The following is a 19,609-nucleotide window of genomic DNA, read 5'->3' on the forward strand; positions in this document are numbered from 1 at the left end:
TGATGTGGAGCCCGGACTCGCCCAGAGCCCAGAGGCCTATGATCTCCGACTCACCCCTGGGGCAGCCCCATCCTAGGAGTGATGCGTTTGTCAATACTGTGAGATCTGGTTGGGGAAGAGAGAGAGATCAGCCGCAGACCCAATCTGGATTCGACAGCCACCACTGCAGATCTATAGCAGTCCCCTCCAAGATCTGGATCTTGTCGGAATGATTCTCCTGATGCTACGCCCACTGATACTTCAGGTCCCACTGCAGAGCCCACATATGCCATCTGGCATGTTGGACCAGCAGGATGCAGGAGGCCATGAGGCCCAGCAGCCTCAGAGTCATTCTCATTGAAATCCAGGATAGAGGCTGAAACATCGGGATCATAGTCTGAATATCCTGGACTCGCTTTTCGGGAGGATAAGTCCAAAACTGTACTGTGTCCAGAACAACTCTGATGAAAGGAAGCATCTGAGAAGGAGTCAGGTGTGACTTCGGCACATTTATAGTGAACCCCAGCGAATGTAGCAGGTTCTCTGTAGTCTGGAGGTGGGCTATGACAGCGTGGGGTGAGTTTGCCTTCAACAGCGAGTAGTCGAGGTAGGGGAAGACTGAAACCCCTAACCTGCGCAGATGAGCTGCAAGCAGTACCGTCACTTTTGTGAGCACCCAAGGGGCGCTGGTAAGGCCGAAGGGGAGCACAGTGAACTGAAAGTGCTTGTGACGTACCACGAACCCCAAGTACCGTCTGTGGGCCGGCAGGACAGGAATCTGGAAATAGGGGTCCTGCAAGTCCAACACTACCATCCAGTCTCCAGGGTCCAGGGCATACAGGACCTGAGCTTGAGTTAGCATTTCAAACTTCTCCTTCTTGAGGAAGAGATTAAGGTACTGGAGATCTAAGATAGGGCGAAGGCCCTTGGTCTTTTTGGGCACCGGAAAGTAGCAGGAATAACAACCACGACTGGCTTCTTGCGCAGGGACCCTTTCTATGGCTCCCTTGGCCAATAGAGCCTTGACTTCCCTGTGTAGAAGTGCCAAATGATCCCCTGACAGATGATCGAATGATGGTGGCATGGCCAGAGGGCAAGTCTCGAAGGGGAGGGAGTAGCCCCTTCAGACAAACTGCAACACCCACCTGTCCATGGTGATGGATTCCCAGTGAGGCAGATGATGGCAGATCCTGCCGCCAACTGGTCCGAGGTGTTCCAATGGATTAGGAAAGATTGGAGGCAGCAGAAGGGGCAGGGTTGGACTGGGTTGACTACTGGCTCTCTGATCCATGAGCACGTGGGATCCCGCGTCAGCGCAGAGGCTTTGAAGCATGTGCGGGTCAGTGGCCAAGTGGAAATGAACGCGGTTGGGTGTCCCTTACGTAGCCACGAAAGGGGCAAAAAGCAGACTATGGGGGACGAGGAGCAGCTATGAGGCCAAGGGACCGAGCCATAGCTCGGGAATCCTTAAAGCACTCGAGCGCTGAGTCTGCTTTATCTCCGAAGAGACGAGCGCCATCAAAGAGCATGTCCATTAAAGATTGCTGGACATCCCCTGAAAAGTAAGATGTCCTCAACCAGGCGTGGTGTCTCGAGGCCACTGTCGATGCAACCGATCTGCCTAGTGAGTCGGTCGTATCCAGCCCACAATGAATCATGAACTTTGCTGCATCTCTCCTGTCAGTAACAACTTGGGAGAGAACTGCCCGGGCCTCATCCTGGACTCATGGCAGCACCTGTGCAATCATATCCCAGAGAGTATGGGAGTATGCACCCATAAGGCATGAGGTATTTATGGACTGCAGCGCTAGACTGGCAGAAGAAAACATTTTCTTCCCAAAGTTATCCAGTCTTTTTGATTCCCTTTCCAGGGGAGCGAAAGTGAATGCGCCATAAGAAGAGGAAGCCTGGATCACAAAACTCTCAGGCATAGGATGTTGGGTCAGGAATTTTGGGTTGGTCGGTGTAGGCCGATGGCGGAAGGCAATGGTCCTATTCACAGAAGCCCCTTTGTTGAGTTTGAACCATGTCCTCAGTAGGGCTTCATTAAAGGGTAGGAGGGGTTCCAAACTGGAAGCCCCAGGCTGAAGCACCTCGGTCAAGAGGTTATTCTTGACCTCCACAGAAGAAAGCTCCAAGTCCAAAACCTTTGTAGCCCTTCTTACTACCATGGAGTATGAACCTCCCTCCTTTGTAGCCACGGTAGGGGGAGAAAGCATGCCAGTGTCAGGAGTGGTATCTAGTCCGCTAGCGTCACCCAAATCCTGAACCCAGTCCATGTCATGGTCCAGCTGGTATTCTAAAGGGTCCAGTGGCCTCTCTACACTATCCCCATATTTATACCCATAGAAAGAAGGGGCTGGATCTGCCCTGGGTCCATGAGAGCTCATGGAAAACAGAATTGGCGTCGATTGACTCCATTCCAGGACGTCAGAGGTAAGTATAGGAACAACGTCAATTGCAGGCCCAACCGATGTCCTGACGCTGGAGAAGGTCGGGTTGGCACGACTGGCATCGGTATGGATCCAACAGCAGACCCGGATGTGCCCCCCCAAGAGCCAAGGCTGAACCTGTCAAGGTGGAACCAGAGGCGGCCCTCACTGACTCTCCTGGGCCTCAACGCACCGAGGACGGATCGGTTTGCCTCATAGAACTCTTTCAACTAGGGAGGGGTGGCAACGGCTCCCAGAAAGACAGGGAGGCGTGGAGCTGACCCAGACGCAGGCTCCGAAGGCGGAGGCCCAGAGCAACAGAAATACATGATTTTGGCCAAAGTGGGCAAATATTTTATGTCTCCATGTTGCTTTTTTACGTCTTTCTTGTCACAGGTGCTATATCCTTTTTTATTGGGAGAAGTGTAGGAGCACTGACTGGTAGGAATTATGTGGTCACTGTAGATTCCTGAATGTTCCCTCACAGAACTGTGAATCAAATTATGATTTTAGTCAAAGTTTGAGGTTTGTAGAGTATTCTGGGATCCACGCAAGTCACACCATCCTGGGCTCCCCTTGGTAGCCAGTGTTCAAAAAAGTTTTGGTTTAGCAGGTTTCCCTAGGTGGCAGCTGGGTTCAAATACTACTGCTTTCCACATCACCAAAATGATTTTGATGGTGAAAACTTGATTCTCCAATTTGCATTTAAGGACCTGACCTGTTGCGGGCACTAGAGTCACTCATACAAATATGGTCCACTTTTTATAGGGAGATGTGGGAACACAGAATAGTAGAACATATATACAATTAATTTTTCTCTATTTATGACCCTTCAAAATGAACATCAGGGTGCAAGAAAGAACACATATTGCAAAATGTCTTTGTATAGCATGATAGTATGAGTAACCCCAAATTAAGAGTTAAATGAATCACAGCTATTCAAAAGGTAGTATCGAGGGAACAATTAAAAAATACACAGGTTTATCTTCATGCCCATTTTCTATTCAATAGATTTAACTATATGAATTGATGTAGAGCGAGCATACAATGAAAAATCATTAAAAGCTACAGCTCAGTTGGCGCCTCTGAGAACTGCATGTTTTTGGGTGACCAACAAACAGTAAACATCATTGTGGCCAAAAGGGCCTGACGGACATAAAGGTATATTACATTTGTAAACCAGACATTGGGGCAAGAATTAGAGAGAAAAACATTGCCGCCTGTGTCTATTTTTTCTTATTTTTACATCTTATATTTAATTTCAAAGATTCATTTCTTTTGGTAAACCAAAGATCTAAGCAAATTAATAATTTTGCCTAGGTTTCAGAAATGTATAGTTTTGTAGGTTTATCCATGGGTTTCACACCTGTTAGCACCACAAACGGCAGGTAGTTGAAACCACAAAAACAGGAAAAAAGGACTGTTATCTAGAAGAATGCAAAACCTTTGCTAAAGAATTGCTTTTTTGTATCTCTAGTTCTTCCTAAGAGGAGGAAGGAAGATGATCTTCGGGCAGCAAATCTTTCGTTAGTGCAATTTTTAGAAAAGAAAAGACATTTGCTTTACTGCACGGCACAGATTACTACAGGGAATCCAACAAACCTTGAGTACCTTTTCAATTGCCAGCACGTGGGAAACAATAATTTGCAATACAATGGGTCTCACGTTTGCGCGAGTTAGAGCTATTAGCGTTGTAAATTCCTAACAGAACTTTTCTTGCCACATAAATAGAAATTGAAAAGTAAAACAGTTGACATAAGCAAGCCGGTTCAAAGTGCCACAGCCACAGTGAGCGTGAAGGAGAGACACAAAAGGAAAAAGAAGTTCGCTCGCAGTCAAAAGCATTGGCGAACGTTCAATTATCCATGTAACAGGGTTGATGGCCAAGGCAGTAACAAAACTGCCCAAGAAGGGACAAACGTAAACCATTTACCAATGATAACAATGGATTTTTGAAAGGCAAGTCCATGAACGAGTGATAGTGATGGGCACGCGGTGGACATGGTTAAAGGACCACAGAGAGATTACAACAGGCCAGAGAGTAATTACTTTGTCACAGAGCAGGAGGTGTTGGCAACAGTGTCCAGAGAGGAACATTTCCAAATCTACATTTGGTTTGTGACAGCTACCCCTCCAAACAACCATAAGCTAGTGATAAAAGTGCTGCTTCCGGGAGGAACGCTGAACGATTCAGGAAGATTGGCAGCTACATTATAGAATTATAATTATAGAGTGAAATACATTTCTAGACAGAAGACTAGTGTTGCCAATTGCCTCTCCAGACATCAAAGGAAGATTTGTATGCCGCTGCAAAGTATGACCTTGTCATAAATGATGTGGTGCAATTGATCAGGTAGGGCAGCAAGAGTTTGTGCCAACAAGAGTTTGCCCACATTTTAAGATTCTCAATGAGTAGTGGGTGTTCCGTGAAGGTATTGTGTTGCAAATGTACTGGTTTTGCCCCACCCCCTCACCCGTGAGACACCATGTATTAAATTGATTTAATCAGCACATGATAGTCTCCTAGACCAAACTATGACAAAAAACAGATTAAAAGCAAAGTTTTGGTGACTGGATTTAGATGAACAAGTATGTCAAAAGGTTTATTAAGAGGGCAGTAAGAGACTAAAGGTATGCATCAGTCCCACAGTTCACGTTGTTGATCCTAGGAAGTCATGCAAGAAGGTATGTGTGGACTTCATTAGGTCTCTAAGTGGACTATCGCATAATTTGCACTATGCAGCTGTAATCGTAGATGTTAAGAGTAAGTGGTTGAATTCTGGATTCTTGAAGGAAATCATGACCAGGACCACCATTAAGTGGTTGAGGCACGTTTTTGTGAAGGAAGGGCTCCAGAGCTATATTGTCACTGACCTTGGAGCACAAGTAGCCTGAAGATATATGAGAGATTTTTTCATCCACCATACATCCAACAAAACAGAGGTTAAACGTAAGGTCAAACAAGGAGACACACGGTGACTACAGCAGGCCACCATCCCTGTGAGTGCAGGGACTCGCTATGGGGTCGCAAACTGCGACCCACCTCATGAATATTGATGAGGTGGGTCTTTGCGACCCCATAGCGAGTCGCAGAAGGTGTCTGAGACACCTTTCTGCATCCAATTTTGCGACTTGCAAATTGCGAGTCGTTCTGACTCGCAATTTGCAAGTCGCAAAATTGCAGTTTCCTACATCTGGCCCTAGGTGCCACCAGAAAGAGGAGTGGTTTAGAAGAAAAAAGGGGGGTACAGGAATAGACATATTTAAGGGTCTTTTCTACCTTGACTGTCCCTAAAGAGTTTCAATGCAATGCAGAAGTGGCATGTGTGCTGAACAGGCGGGTGCCATCGAAGTGCATATCCTTGTCTGGACAGTCTCAGGAGACAGAAAAGCCAGAGGGCGTAGCTAGGCTTGATGGTGCAGCGCTACCGAATGAGCCACGGCTTGACCTACTGAGTCCGTAAAATCCCTGCCACATTTTATTGCAAACTTATCTGCCTCTAGCCCATTCTGGAGTGTCTGGGTCACCTCTGGAAGTGAAGGTAGAAGCCGCACCACCAAATCCCGCAACGCATGGGAAAAGCAGCCCAGAATGCATGCAGTGTTTATTGACCGCAAGGCTGAGCTGGCCAACCATCTGGATACCCTGTCGGAAGGAACGTTAGGGAGGAAGCTGGGGTCAGAAGAGGCCGTAGCATCCTGCACCACAAAACTTCTCACAGTTGGGTGCCGGAATAGACAAGCCGGGTCCCCGGGGGCGGGGCGGTGTCTATTGGCTACGGACGGTAGAAAGAGGTCCCCGTAGCGGACTTAGCCCAGGCCCCTAATAAACGGTCATACAGTGCTACACTATTGGGGAGCATAGGCTCTACTCCTGTTTAGCCCCTGTGAAGCACTATCAAGGGGTCAACTTCACAGAGGGGAGCTGCAAGTCTAGGACTGCAGCTACCCACTTCAGCACCTCAGTGAAGGAGGAGCTCACCTCTGTAGAAAGGCTGGGGGGGGGGAAAGGAGGTCTGAAGCCGACAAGGACTCAAGATCATTAGCCTCACCTAGCTCTGTCAGTCAACTACCGTCTAGAGGAGGCTGGACAGTCTTGTCTATGGGGTTCCTAAACGCCTGCTCCTCTCCTTCACCTCCAAAAGCATCTTCCTCTGTAGGATAAACAACAAGAGACTATTTAGAATGCCGGGAAAATGTGGCCGAGCTGGACGGCACCACTGTTGCCTCCGTCTGTTGCTCTGTTGGTGCGCGTCAGAGAGGGTGATAGACTCGGTGTCAGTCGGCACCACCAATCTCGCTATCAGCATCGGCTGACTGAACTTCAGAGTCACAGGTGGGAACACCAAAGGGCTGTGCACCAGAGCCGGCATGGATCCAAGTAGGGATCCAGAGGGCCTAACTGACACTGAGGGCAAACCCATTAACGTGGATTCAGGCAGGATACCTCTCACCTCTTTAGGGCTCTAAAGCGCCCCAAAGGGAGGTAGGGACCCAAAGATGGCATGAAGGGAATTATAGTAATTTGGCATCTGGGCCAGAGTCGCCCTGGCTCCAGAGAAAACAGGAAGGTGCACGTGGACTCATGCACCGACTCCTCGGCTGGGAGAGGGCATCGGAAACGGAGAACTTTGACCACCTGCATTTCAATGTCATATCCTCCTCGATCTGCCTTGCGATCGCTCCTGGGGTCTTGAACGAGACTGAAGACCATGCAGGGCCTCTGCCAGTCATGCCACCAAGATCTTCACAAGACGTTCTTGCAACGCCTTCAGGCGAAGGTGACGGCCGGAGGCACCATCCTCAGAGTCGTGGTGTTCGCTGAGGCACCATATACAAACAGTATGAGCGTCTGTGGCTGACATCTGCCTGCCATAGGACCCACAAAGTTTGAACCCTGAGGACATGGGAAAAAGGGGGCAAACCGTTCCTTCGACCGAAAAAAGGTTGTGGTAGGACAAAAACAGCCTGAGGAACCAAGTTGGAAGCACAGAAAAGAAGGAATTGATCTCAGAGCTTTGGAGAGGGGATTATATGGACTCCGTTGATGTCACATCTGGTGGACGACATTGATACAGAGTCGCACGATGCCCTGTTTTGACTCACAGAGGTACTGATGGGAAAAAATGTGGATCCAGTCTGGTGCCTGGGGCAAATTGAAAGGTAGACAACACATTTGTTGCAAGTTTTTTTAAACACATATTTAGTTGTAACACTCTTGCGGAATACATCAGGGTGAAATGGGTAGGCTTCTAATTAATGACTGTATTTACAGTTGTCTTTGTTGACTGGCACAAAAGGCTATCTTTGTACAAGCTAAGGTTTAACTTCACCTTAAGTATACATTTTTAATGCGTATCACTTGGCTTTAACATTTAGAAAGACATGCCCCAATAAACATGCTGTTGTCATCATTCCCTGATCTTTTATTGCCAAAACGAATATAGCGAACTACTAAACTCCTCAATCTCCAATGTGCAGGGGTTTGCCATTCACATTATTTTTTAAATTATTTTAACTTTATAATTAATAATTATCTTGTGTGCCTTTGTATTTCAAATAGGTTTGGACTTGACAATACAAAGTCTTTCTATAATCCAATCTAATACATGGTCTTCCTTTCCTTTCTCCTCTCAACAGCTGCATTTGAACATTGATGGCACTTCGTCAGGCCAATATGAATATGAAATTGTTCATTCCACGAAGAAAAAAACAACTGTATGTACTTTGTATTAGGTTGAGAACACAAAACCAGATGTAAAGAGTTGGATCTATAGGGCCAGTAGCTGCATGTGTGTCTGATTTACTAGGCTGCTTAAATATATTTCTACAACATTTTAACAATACAAGGTAGGGCAAGCGTCCTGAAAGTACATTTCTGAAACAATCTGGGAGCTGTTATAATATCACCTAGCTTGGACCTCTGCAGAAACAATTTTAAAACGAAACCCCCTGTGTGTGCCAATCGCAGAGGTGTTTGCCTAACCCAACGGTACTCAAAGTACGGCCCGCGGGCCGCCAGCGGCCCCACGGACCTACCTTGGCGGGCCGCGAGACGCACAACAAACGCCATAGGATAATGGCTGCAGTATGTAAACATAGAAGAGGGCCGCGGGAGCATGCGCAACAGTGGCTTCCTTGCACATGCTCCCGCGGCCCTCCTCTATGTTTACGTATGGCAGCCATTGTTTATGGCGTTACCCTGATGATCCTGGAAGCCAAAGCCCCATAAAAGTCAGCGCTTGCAGCTAACTTTTACGGGGCTTTGTCGTCTGCTTCCTGTCACTGGCTCCACGTCTGCTGCCCGCCTGCCTGCCTGCTGTTCTACATTTGTGGCATCTTTACAGTGCTTTGAGTCAGGTAAGGCTCTTTGTTTATTTATTTATTTGTTTTTAATGTAGTGTGTGTTACTGGGGTAGGCGTGAGAGCAGATTGCGCTGTGTGTGTGTTACTGGGGTAGGGGTGAGAGCAGATGGCGCTGTGTGTGTTACTGGGGTAGGGGTGAGAGCAGATGGCGCTGTGTGTGTGCACGCTGTGTGTGTGTTACTGGGGTAGGGGTGAGAGCAGATGGCGCTGTGTGTGTTACTGGGCTAGGGGTGGGAGCAGATGGCGCTGTGTGCAGATGGCGCAGTGTGTGTTACTGGGGTAGGGGTGAGAGCAGATGGCGCTGTGTGTGTTACTGGGGTAGGGGTGAGAGCAGATGGCGCTGTGTGCTGATGGCGCAGTGTGTGTTACTGGGGTAGGGGTGAGAGCAGATGGCGCTGTGTGCAGATGGCGCTGTGTGTGTTACCGGGGTGGGGGTGGGAGCAGATGGCGCTGTGTGCAGATGGCGCAGTGTGTGTTACCGGGGTAGGGGTGAGAGCAGATGGCGCTGTGTGCAGATGGCGCAGTGTGTGTTACTGGGGTAGGGGTGAGAGCAGATGGCGCTGTGTGCAGATGGCGCAGTGTGTGTTACTGGGGTAGGGGTGAGAGCAGATGGCGCTGTGTGCAGATGGCGCAGTGTGTGTTACTGGGGTAGGGGTGAGAGCAGATGGCGCTGTGTGCAGATGGCGCAGTGTGTGTTACTGGGGTAGGGGTAGTTATACCTGGATTCAAAATACAGCATTGTTTAGCATTGTTTTGAAAAAGGGGCGGGTGGTTGTTCCCCCTCTAAGCCCCCCCCCCCCGCTGTCACTTCAGTGTGGCCCTCGGCCGCAAACCATACTGCAATTTTGGCCCCCGAGAAAAAGTTTGTGAGTACCCATGACCTAACCCATTAAAAAAGAGCAGAACCGCAAACAGATGATTAAGACGTCCTGATTGTGATCAGTGGTTCGCAGCTATAGAAGACCTGAGTGTTGCACCTCTGTGTTTGCTTTTTCTAAGACATTAAATAGCACATAGTTTAGGGTTATCATGAAATATTTGGTAAACTTTATTGGCAAGCAGCATGAAAACATATGTTATCAGAAATATTTGCCAAAATATCACTAGAAAAAGGCAAGAATTAGCGAAACATGAGAGGTTTCTACCTTCGGACCCAAAGGGCTTTCTGACTGCTTGATGTTACTACATATACACAGGTTCCTCATCCTCTCCATACTAACAGCCCTAAGGATGTGCTTGCCAAGGAACCACAGGAAAGGGACAACAAATCAGTGTTTTGTAGGTGTAGACGGCACAGATGTTGCCACTCTAAGCTTGCATGTTATAAAACAGTGGCTCCCAATGTGGTATGAGGACCCTTGGTGGGCCGCAAAGCCATCTTCAGGGGGCCAGCGACTTCCTAAAAAAAATGTAATAATTTTAACAGATTAGGTCCGCAGCTTTCAGTAATGACTCAGTTCGGGGTTCCCGGATTCCAATAGTGGTTCAGTGGGGGTCCCCGGGTTCCAGTATTGATGAAGTGGAGATACACAGAAGTCAAAAGGTTGGGAACCACTGTTCTTAAACATTAGACCACAAACAGTTTAGGGGTTTCTGTATTTGGTCAACTCCAGAGATGGACAGTGTTTTATGGCCTTCTAGCATGAAAAAAAATGCGTCAGATGTTTCTGCAAACAAATCACAAGGAAAAAGCTTGTAAAATTAGGGATTTTTATCTGTTGACCCAAAGTGCATCTCAACTACTTGCACTGCCAGAGAAAGTTATCTCATACACATAGGTTCCTCACCCTAGACCTTTTAAAAGCCTTTAGAGTGTCCCTGCCAGTGCATCCTTTGGAAAGGGTCAATAAATTTGAGCAGCTCTGATGGGAACTATTGTGTCTATTTCTCACCTTAAGCCAGGAACAGATTTGGGTAAGGTGTGCTCTATTTGTAGGACCTAGTTCTATGTTTTTTAGGAAATGTTTGGAATTAAAAACGTTGTGGCAGCTGCAGATTAGGAGAGAAATTGGCAACAGTTCTGGATTTCTATCCTGTACTAGAATGTTCTCAAGTATTTGGACCACGTCATCTTTGTTTTTGTTTTTATTTAAGGCTGCCATAAATTTTAGAGCATTGGAAGTCATTGTGAATTTGCCTAGCATATGTACTTTGCATGCACATTAATGTAAACGTCTTTGTGGGAGGTTCATTGTACCTCCTTCAACTGAAGACAACCACTGCTGCTGTCTCTGTCGCTGCCATCTCTCACTTTTCTTATTGTACTGCCAGATGCACATCCTTTGCTTCTCCAAGGAATTTAGGCATGTACAACAGAGATGCAAGAAGCATTCCTTCAGGCTCTGTACTCCCACGTTATTACATAGCCTTGAAGGTCACAATGCGTGACCCGTGTGTGATGCCTACCTTTGGAGACCACAGCAGTTTGCGATCTCCAGTCATTGTCGCTGAGCATGAAGAGTTCACTGTTGACGTCCTGTGTCAACTAAGTGATCTATGTAGGAAAGCCATTCTTTTCGCCACGTTTACCAAATCAATGTAACTGCAACTGGACTCTTCAGGAACCAACAATCTGCAACTTCAGCGACGACTACGCTTTGCAACATTATTTCTCTGGCTTCTTCCAGCAACTGCAACAGTTCACCAGCTGTGCATCTTCTGAGGTTGGCGAGACTTCAGCCTGCACCAAGAAGTAAGAAGGAATTTCCTTTGGAGTGAGAGTCACTCCCCTGCTCAGCAGGCACCAACTACAACGACGACCGGCTGTGTGGATCTGCTCTTCTCCAGAACTGTGTAGATCCTGCATCACAAGTGGTGGTCTGGAGTGGTCCCCTTCAGCCTCTCTGCCAGCTGTCCAACTTGCGAGACAGTAAGCCTTTGCCTCTCCTTGCAAGACAGTACCTCTTTGCACAGGACTCTTGCAGCTACCAAGGCTTGTTTGCTCTTGCTCCAAGGGATCTTCAGGCTCAGTGTAGCCCCGGCCCCCAGCACTTCTTCATGCCAAGCACAGTCTCCTCTCTGCTGCTCCAGCGATATGGGACTCCTCTCCAGGTGTGCTAGCTGGGCCTCACTGTGGTTTGCTGCGCCTGCTGCCAGTGGGTTGCCTGTGAGGGCTGCAGCTGCTACTGGTGACTCTCCTGACTGCTGAGGGTCAACTAGGACTCCCCTGGACCTTGCTGGGCCTCTTCATTCTTGTAACTCTCCTTTTTCTTCTTTTACATTTGCCAAGGCTTGTTTGTAGTTCTCTGGCACCACTGACCCTCTGCAACCCGACAGCCATCTTGGGACACCATCTGCATCACTTAAGGTACTTCTCTTCATTTCCTGCGCTGCACAGCTGGTCGTCTTCTTCCCCCATTGACCTGGTCCTGCATCCACAGAAGGCTGGGTAGTGGCTCCTGCCACAACCTGACAATTTGTCATGGACTTGGTCCCTTTACTTTGCAGGTCTTCTTCTGCCAGAATTCACCTTTGGGTTTTTCCAGTCTGGTCTGGGTCTTCCTACGTCCTCCTGTTAGTTTTGTGGAAAACCAGGTACTTATCTCTGCTCTCCTGGTGGCTGGGGGTCACTCTGGTACTTACCTCATGGGGTTACTAGTTCCTCCAGCTCCCCTCTAATGATTCTACATCCTTTGGTGGGGGACCATATCTAGCATTCCTCTTAGTATATGGTTTGGTCCTCCCTTACAGCCCTCACTATTTTCTAATACTTTTGCAAATGCTTGTAGATTTTATGCTCCTTACTGATTGCTATTATGTATATACTTAGTGTGTACTTACCTCCAGTTGGGGGGGAACTGCCTATAAGTATTCTAGTGTTGTGTTGCTATTATAAAGTACCTTTATTTTTGTAACGCTGAGTGGTTCTTTCATGTGTGATAGTGCTGTGTGACTATAGTGGTATTGCATAGACTTTGCATGTCTCCTAGATAAGTCTTGGCTGCTCATCCACAACTACCTCTAGAAAGCCCTGGCTTCCTAGACACTGCCCACAAATGCACTTCACTAATAGGGGATACCTGGTATAGGACGACAAACTCAGAGGTGTCCACTACTCATCAGGCCAGCTTCCTACAATCTAAATAATATTACAAAGGGTTTGTTTTTTACACATTTACCTCCAGTTTCCCGTCTGTTTACCCTATCTGGGGTACAACAGTTCCAAGAGAATTCCTTAAGCATGTATCTGTCACTTGCCTTTTATTCCCCTGTGATAGTCAACAGCCTTACTATTTATCTATGTAGTGTCACCTCAGGCAATTAATTCTGTCCCAATTTCTGTTACTCTTCAGGAATTGCAACGTTGTCTTGGTTTTTGCGATCACCTTGCTTATGTGGCATTCTGTGTGCTGCACAGACATACCTACATGCTTACTCATTTTCAAGCTTTCTTCCTTCTCCTTGTGACCCGGTCATGAAGTGACTGGAAGCATTTTATGAACCATTTGTCAAGAACTGAGTATGAGAGGTTTTCAGCAACAAAACAGACTTTATAGTACACACTGGGGTCTGAAGGGTTAAGAATCTACAACCAGATGGAGAACAAACCAAGAGCAGTGGAGGAGTTGGATGCCTTCACAAATTCAATTAAGGACTTGGATAACTATTTTTCACTCAGTGTGTGTCATAATCATTAGGCCCACCTCCATTCAGTGTGTATAAGGAGTAATTGAACCGGTGGAGGACTACATTATGACTTTTTTAAAAACTGGCCTTTAACTGTAAATGTGGGAATCTACATGATGGGCTCATCAGAGATCAAGATGGCCCCAAACTCCTAAAGATTCACTCATGCTACAGCATTACTATCCCACTCACTCAATATCAAAAGTTTAAAGCAGAGGCTCCCTGCTCAATAAATATGCAACTCTATTCTTCACCCCAGCCTCTTATTGAACCCAGCAGTTATGATGAAGAAGAGGTATGGACTTTATTGCAATAAGAGTAAAGCCTTAAACAGACCACATGTAGTAAAAATCTTGATGAGAAGTTTGTTGTCCATTTGACGACTCAATTCAGGACCCCACATATACTGTTAGAAGTAGCCTAAGTCCCAGATACCAGCCAACATTTCACGTTCTCTAACTGTAGAGTGTTCTTTGGTGGATGACAAGCAACTGCAGCAGTTACTTCTTTGCTATGACTTCACCTGCGTCAAAAACACTCCTACGTCACATCCACCTGTGTCAGCAGTTATAAAACTACAAGCCTGTGGCAAAACCTTGCAAAAGTGTGGCTTCGTAAATGTCATTCTTAATAGACATGAAGCATTCTTGAAGACATATATTCAACAGGAATTGTTGTTTCTCCTTCAGTAGCTGCTCCAGTAGTTAAAAATATTACAAAAAGTGGACACGTGGTGAAGTGTATATGAAGTTTGACGACATTGCTACAAAGTACTTTGTTTCCAGTTGTTTTTCCTTAGTATTGTGGTTGTGTTATTCATCTCTTTCGGAGTGGTGTTTTGCTTGCCTTGTGTTATTGTGTCTGCTCTCCTCAGTGTAGCTGTGTGTGACTGTTTTGTTGTGTTTTAGCAGGTATAACGGGTTGTGTGTGGTTTTTGCCTTGAGCCAGGCATGGATTGTGGGTTAGGTTTTTTTCTACTTGGAGTTTCTAGCTCTATGTCCTGTTAGAGAAGGTTTGGGCTTACAGCCGTTGGATAATTTGTTGGCTGGGAAGTGGTAGTAGCATCTCCCTCTGGGTTTCTACTGTGTCACTCAATTATTGCTAATGCTAATAAACAAGTTATAACTTTGAAGGATCAAGCATTCTTTCCCAATTCACAAATTCCTGTTTGTGCCTGATAAAGCCTTAAAATGGCCACACTCCTGATAACCTGTCATACACATCGAGTACTCACTGAGACATGCATTTCCCATAACTCACTTAACAACTTATTGCCATCACAACTGAATAAATAGGCACGACGATGTGCATCTCGATGCACTTGCACACCTAGTCTTCATGAAATCCTCAAACTCACAAACTCGTGCTTGTCAGTGCCTATTCCGCCCTAGAACATTCATCCAACATTGCCAACACCATACTGCGAATTCATCTAGATTAAGTTACAGAAGCAAAAAAAACCTTCCCTCCCATATTTACTTAACTTTACAGCTACACTCTGGTACAGCAAAGCTACATCCAAAAAAGCAGGCATAGCCTTCCTCTAATGCACAAAAACACATGATCATTCAGAGCCCTCACTCTGATGTCTCAAATTTTGTGACGTTTACTCCACCTAGAGTTCACTCTCTCTTAGATCTCCACTGGCCTTTAGCCCAAAAATCGGTGTGTACATAAGCTCGCTAACTTGCCTGTAACTACTGCCGAAACAGCACAAAGCCGCATCAAGTCATGATTTCCATATTGAGCCACACAAGACACTTGTAAGGTCAGAACTGATATCTCGTGGGACCAGTAAGTGTCTCATTCAAAGGGCGGAATAAATATAACAGCATTGTAACCCAGTAGTTAAATGTAACAACACTACATGTCATGCCTTGAATCAACGACTATGGTATTGTGTGGAGCCGTGGTACAGAATGTGGATTATCACCCGGCTAAAAGCAAAATCGCAGTGGACATATATGAGCACCTGCCAAGATTTTATTTTCAACAACATGGCTCCTTCAGACGCTAATTTAGAGCTCGTCATTGCATTGAGTTATTTCAGTTGATTAAATCACCACAAATTATGCACACCAGGCTTGGCTTTCCTGTTCAAAAAGTCCAACTAAAGCACATTATCTTTTTTATGCAGTTTGAAATTAAGCTATCTTTCCTAACGGTTTAACTGCATTTAGTCGAGGTTTGGTACAAATGCTAGGTGGGCACATCTTTCAAATTAAACCAGCATTTGATGTAGTAAAAAGGTTGTGTTTCTCCCACCAAATAAAGCGTACACTCCTATTTTAGATCTGTGTTCTAGTACAGTTTAAGCTGAAATGGTGTAGCATAGTCTGGATGAATACCAAAATGCCTGCAGCCAATGACGACAGGACCGGTGATTTAATGTACCAGCGAGTTACACCGGCCGATACCTTACAGTCCCACTCATAGGTGTGCATGCTTTACGACTGGTTGGATTAACACACACAAACAACTGTAGCGGATACACCTCGGGTAATGTGATTCTTCTCTCATTATGTGTACATGACGTGTTTAAAAGATAAAGGGCCTGATTCTAACTTTGGAGGACGGTGTTAAACCGTCCCAAAAGTGGAGGATATACCACCTACCGTATTACGAGTCCATTATATCCTATGGAACTCGTAATACGGTAGGTGGTATATCCGCCACTTTTGGGACGGTTTAACACCGTCCTCCAAAGTTAGAATCAGGCCCAAAGTGTATGGCTCAAAGTTCTGACTACATTGTATGTATACTTGATATAGACTGAACGTTCATTTTCAAGTGAAAGGCAATGTATTTCCTAGACTGAATAGTATGTTGTTCTCACTGTTAGAAGATACCATTTCCACTCTGGACTCTGACGCACAAACCTTTGGTCCGTTGGCGTGTAACAATGAAATGCACTGCAGAACACAACTTCCCAGACTCTTTTTATAATGCTCCCCCCATCTTTTGTGGAATTTGCAACACTACAATTTGATTCGCCAGAAGTTGTATGTGTCAGGAAGAAATTTGCTGAAATGTCACAGATCTAAATGTACTGCATCAAAAGACCCAGAGAACACTATGTGTCTTGCAACCATATTTGAAAGGGAAGAGTTGACAGGGGCAGCCGAACAGCAGCAGGCGGGGGACGGATAAAAACACAATGTTCCGTCTTTGACTGATGCACGCAGCGAAGCACTGGTGTGTATGATTTTGCACAGCATCCTCTGGTTACCAGGCAGCAGAGCGTTCATTATATGCTGAATAGCATAATGTTGTGAAACCATGGTCATTTCTATTACAATGCCATTGACATTACAGAATTAATAGAAATTGAATCATCCAAACGTAATTTTATTAGACAGGATGAAACAGGAAACTCTGCTCAGACTGTCAAATCGACCAATAGAAAGATCCCAGAACAGGAGGACGGTGATATGTCGTAATGTTACATTCACGTTTAACAACTCACGTACTAGCCGTTAAAAGATAAGCAATAACACGTTTTAAAATGTCAACAATTAAAAAAATAACAAATGACTAATGCTTAAACTACAACACAGGCAGCATTACAAATGAGTAAGTACTGCAATGAATGTTTGTTACAACTGTTGGTCACATAAATTAGTAAAGTCCACACGAGCAACTTCGGGAACCAGGCAGAGGATACGTTTTGGAGGCTGAAAGACTGGAAAAAGTCTTCCTTCGCCAAAAAGCGCATTTGTTTGCTTAGTTGTATTTTGTGTCTCTGAATATACTTTTGGAAAAACAGAGATACGCCAGATGACCCTCCAACTGTTCCGTCCTCTACACGGAAAAGCCCGCTAGATATGGTTTTAGATACAAAGTAGATAGACCTAAAGGGTCCGGGGCTCCATTTGGCATAATGTCTGCTTTTGTGTATTCAGAGGAACAACCTCTTATCAAAAACATGTAGCATCTTCAAAGCCAGGTCATAGAAAGTCGCACATACCGATGCGTGCATAATCAATATTCCACTTGGTCTAATTCTGGAAAGTACCAGTCCTGTACGCTTTGTGAGAACACATTCGGTGCAGCGCTGCCATAGTCATGAAAAACCAAAAGAACAAAACATGATCTGGTTCTGAGCAGTGCTAATTAAAGAAACTCCCAACAGGGTGAACCTAGCATAGAGCAACAAGTAAAACGAAACTAAAATTATTTCATCTTGATCCTTTTGTACAGCTTAACTAAAAATGGTCTCATCACACAATAAATGCCGTCCATCCTGAGAGGGTAGTGGTCACTTCTGCTCTTATAGCGATCACTGGCATAAAAAAAGGTATTACACGAAGTAATTTACACCAGTGGCCAACCCGGCTGTTTGATGTCTGCCATAATTACCAGGGAGACAAGGGACCCGCACACTCTCGCAGGTTTTAGGATGACTTATTGGTACTTCCCCCGGCCCAAACCCAATCCACATTACAACCCGCAGAGTACTAACTAGTACCCTTCCTCTTCTAGCACTTCTCACAACATTGTTGGAAGGTGGCAGGCATTATTTCCTACGGCAGACCACAAAGCAAATGATGTTCCCTGCTATGAGGGGGGCTCAAGTTAGCTATGTCAGACAACAGAATTCAGGCTTCTCTGCAGCATTGGTATCGGCACTGAACCCCACTAGGTGATTACTACACTAATCCGTTAGTGGTACCGCACTGCTTGTTACATCATATGATCTTCACATACACCCGAATAATTGAAACCTCCCATTTCTTATACATCCCCTGCTTCCGCTTAATAATAAACAAAAGCTTTCATCTCGCAATACAATGCAGTTGTAAACGACTTCTTATTCAGCACGATACAACCCACCATTTTCAGTCTTTTGCAAAAATCGACAATGTTGGCACTTCAGTATAACCAGTCTCCTATCTCAATGTGTTTTACACACACACTTGTAAATTCGGTGGCGTGATTTGTTGACAAGGAATACTCGATGGTCCACGCTTTGCTTGTTCAAACCTGCTCACTAAATTTTGACATTGTTAACGAGTAGCTCCATTTTCTTTAGTTTGCGCTTGTTCTTTGGCATGGGCTTGTCATATAGACCATTCTTCAGAAGATGCTCCTTGCTGTGATGGATCTGGGCGCCGTGCTGGATCTGAAATGAGCACAACGCTTGAAGAGGGCGTAGTATAGTCTGTCACAAAAATGAAAGAAAAGGAAAAAATAAACATCTAACAAAAAATCTGAAAAAGGCAAGGAACATTGATGACTTAATACACAGACATGAACTTAGGCATTCCATCAGTTTAACAAATGTAGACAGTAAATTAGGCGAAGCCTTAGAACAATGGACGTATGATCATAGTGTTTCAACATGTGAATTTAAGATAAATTTCCTTTTGTTCAAGAAGCTCTGTCATCAATCTCTTTTTAAAATATTCATACATTAATGTCACCGCCTCTAAAACCAATCCGCGCATGGGGACATAGAGCATATTAAGGTAGAGAGAGGCAGAGCAGTGTTTTGGAATGACACTGCGAAAACTGTCTAGAGCTCTAGTCCGCAGACATCAAAAGACAGAATAATTAGGCTGTTACTCATACAAAACGGCTATCAAGGCAGAAAATTGTGTTCTATGACCCCAATATATAGAACTAACATTCATACTTTCTGCTTGTCATGGAAATAGAATATACATCTCTCACTTGAAAAAAAACAGCAATGAACCGTAACATTTACATATGATATGCAAGTTAAGCAAAGTACGTTTTTGGAAAGGAAATCTAAAATAAAGGAATTAAAATATGCCTACTCACAATCTATACACATTGGACTGATCAGAATCATTTTTTTTCATTGCTACAAGTGTTCGATCTGAACATGTAAAGGTGGGTTAGACCTGTTGGCTCTTGACGTGGTTACCCCTGTCTTTTTGCTTCTGACCTGTTTTTGATCTGTGCTGACTTTAGGACTCTGGGCAGTCTACCACTGCCCAGAGTCCTAAGGTCCACTGCAAGTGCTCCTTGTCTAAATTGTATTGGTGTTTAGCTTATCCATGACTGACACATCTGGTTTACTAGCAAGTCCCTAGTAAAGTGCCCTGTGTGAGTTCCTCACAACTGGTCCTGAAGAGGTTGTGGGGTTGTTGATGCTCCTCCTGTGCTGGTAAGTTCCTTGAGATCCTCCCTGTGGGTAAGGGTTTGCTGATATTGCTCCACACACAGGCTATGGCCTGATC

The 19,609-nt window shown here is 45.4% G+C and overlaps 1 protein-coding gene across 4 annotated transcripts in view; it reads right to left on the minus strand.

Moving 5' to 3' along the window:
* Positions 1-16,730: 16,730 nt before the first annotated feature.
* DTWD2 (DTW domain containing 2) overlaps positions 16,731-19,609 on the minus strand; it is a 663,780-nt gene continuing 660,901 nt past the window's right edge. For all 4 annotated transcript variants that reach the window (XM_069226809.1, XM_069226831.1, XM_069226798.1 and 1 more), the window contains exon 7: positions 16,731-18,564. In XM_069226809.1, coding sequence (XP_069082910.1) covers positions 18,394-18,564 — 171 coding nt within the window. In that variant the 3' untranslated portion in view covers positions 16,731-18,393. The remainder of the gene's footprint in view (positions 18,565-19,609) is intronic.

The sequence above is a fragment of the Pleurodeles waltl genome, chromosome 1_1 (genome assembly GCF_031143425.1).
Source record: "Pleurodeles waltl isolate 20211129_DDA chromosome 1_1, aPleWal1.hap1.20221129, whole genome shotgun sequence".
NCBI lineage: Eukaryota > Metazoa > Chordata > Amphibia > Caudata > Salamandridae > Pleurodeles > Pleurodeles waltl.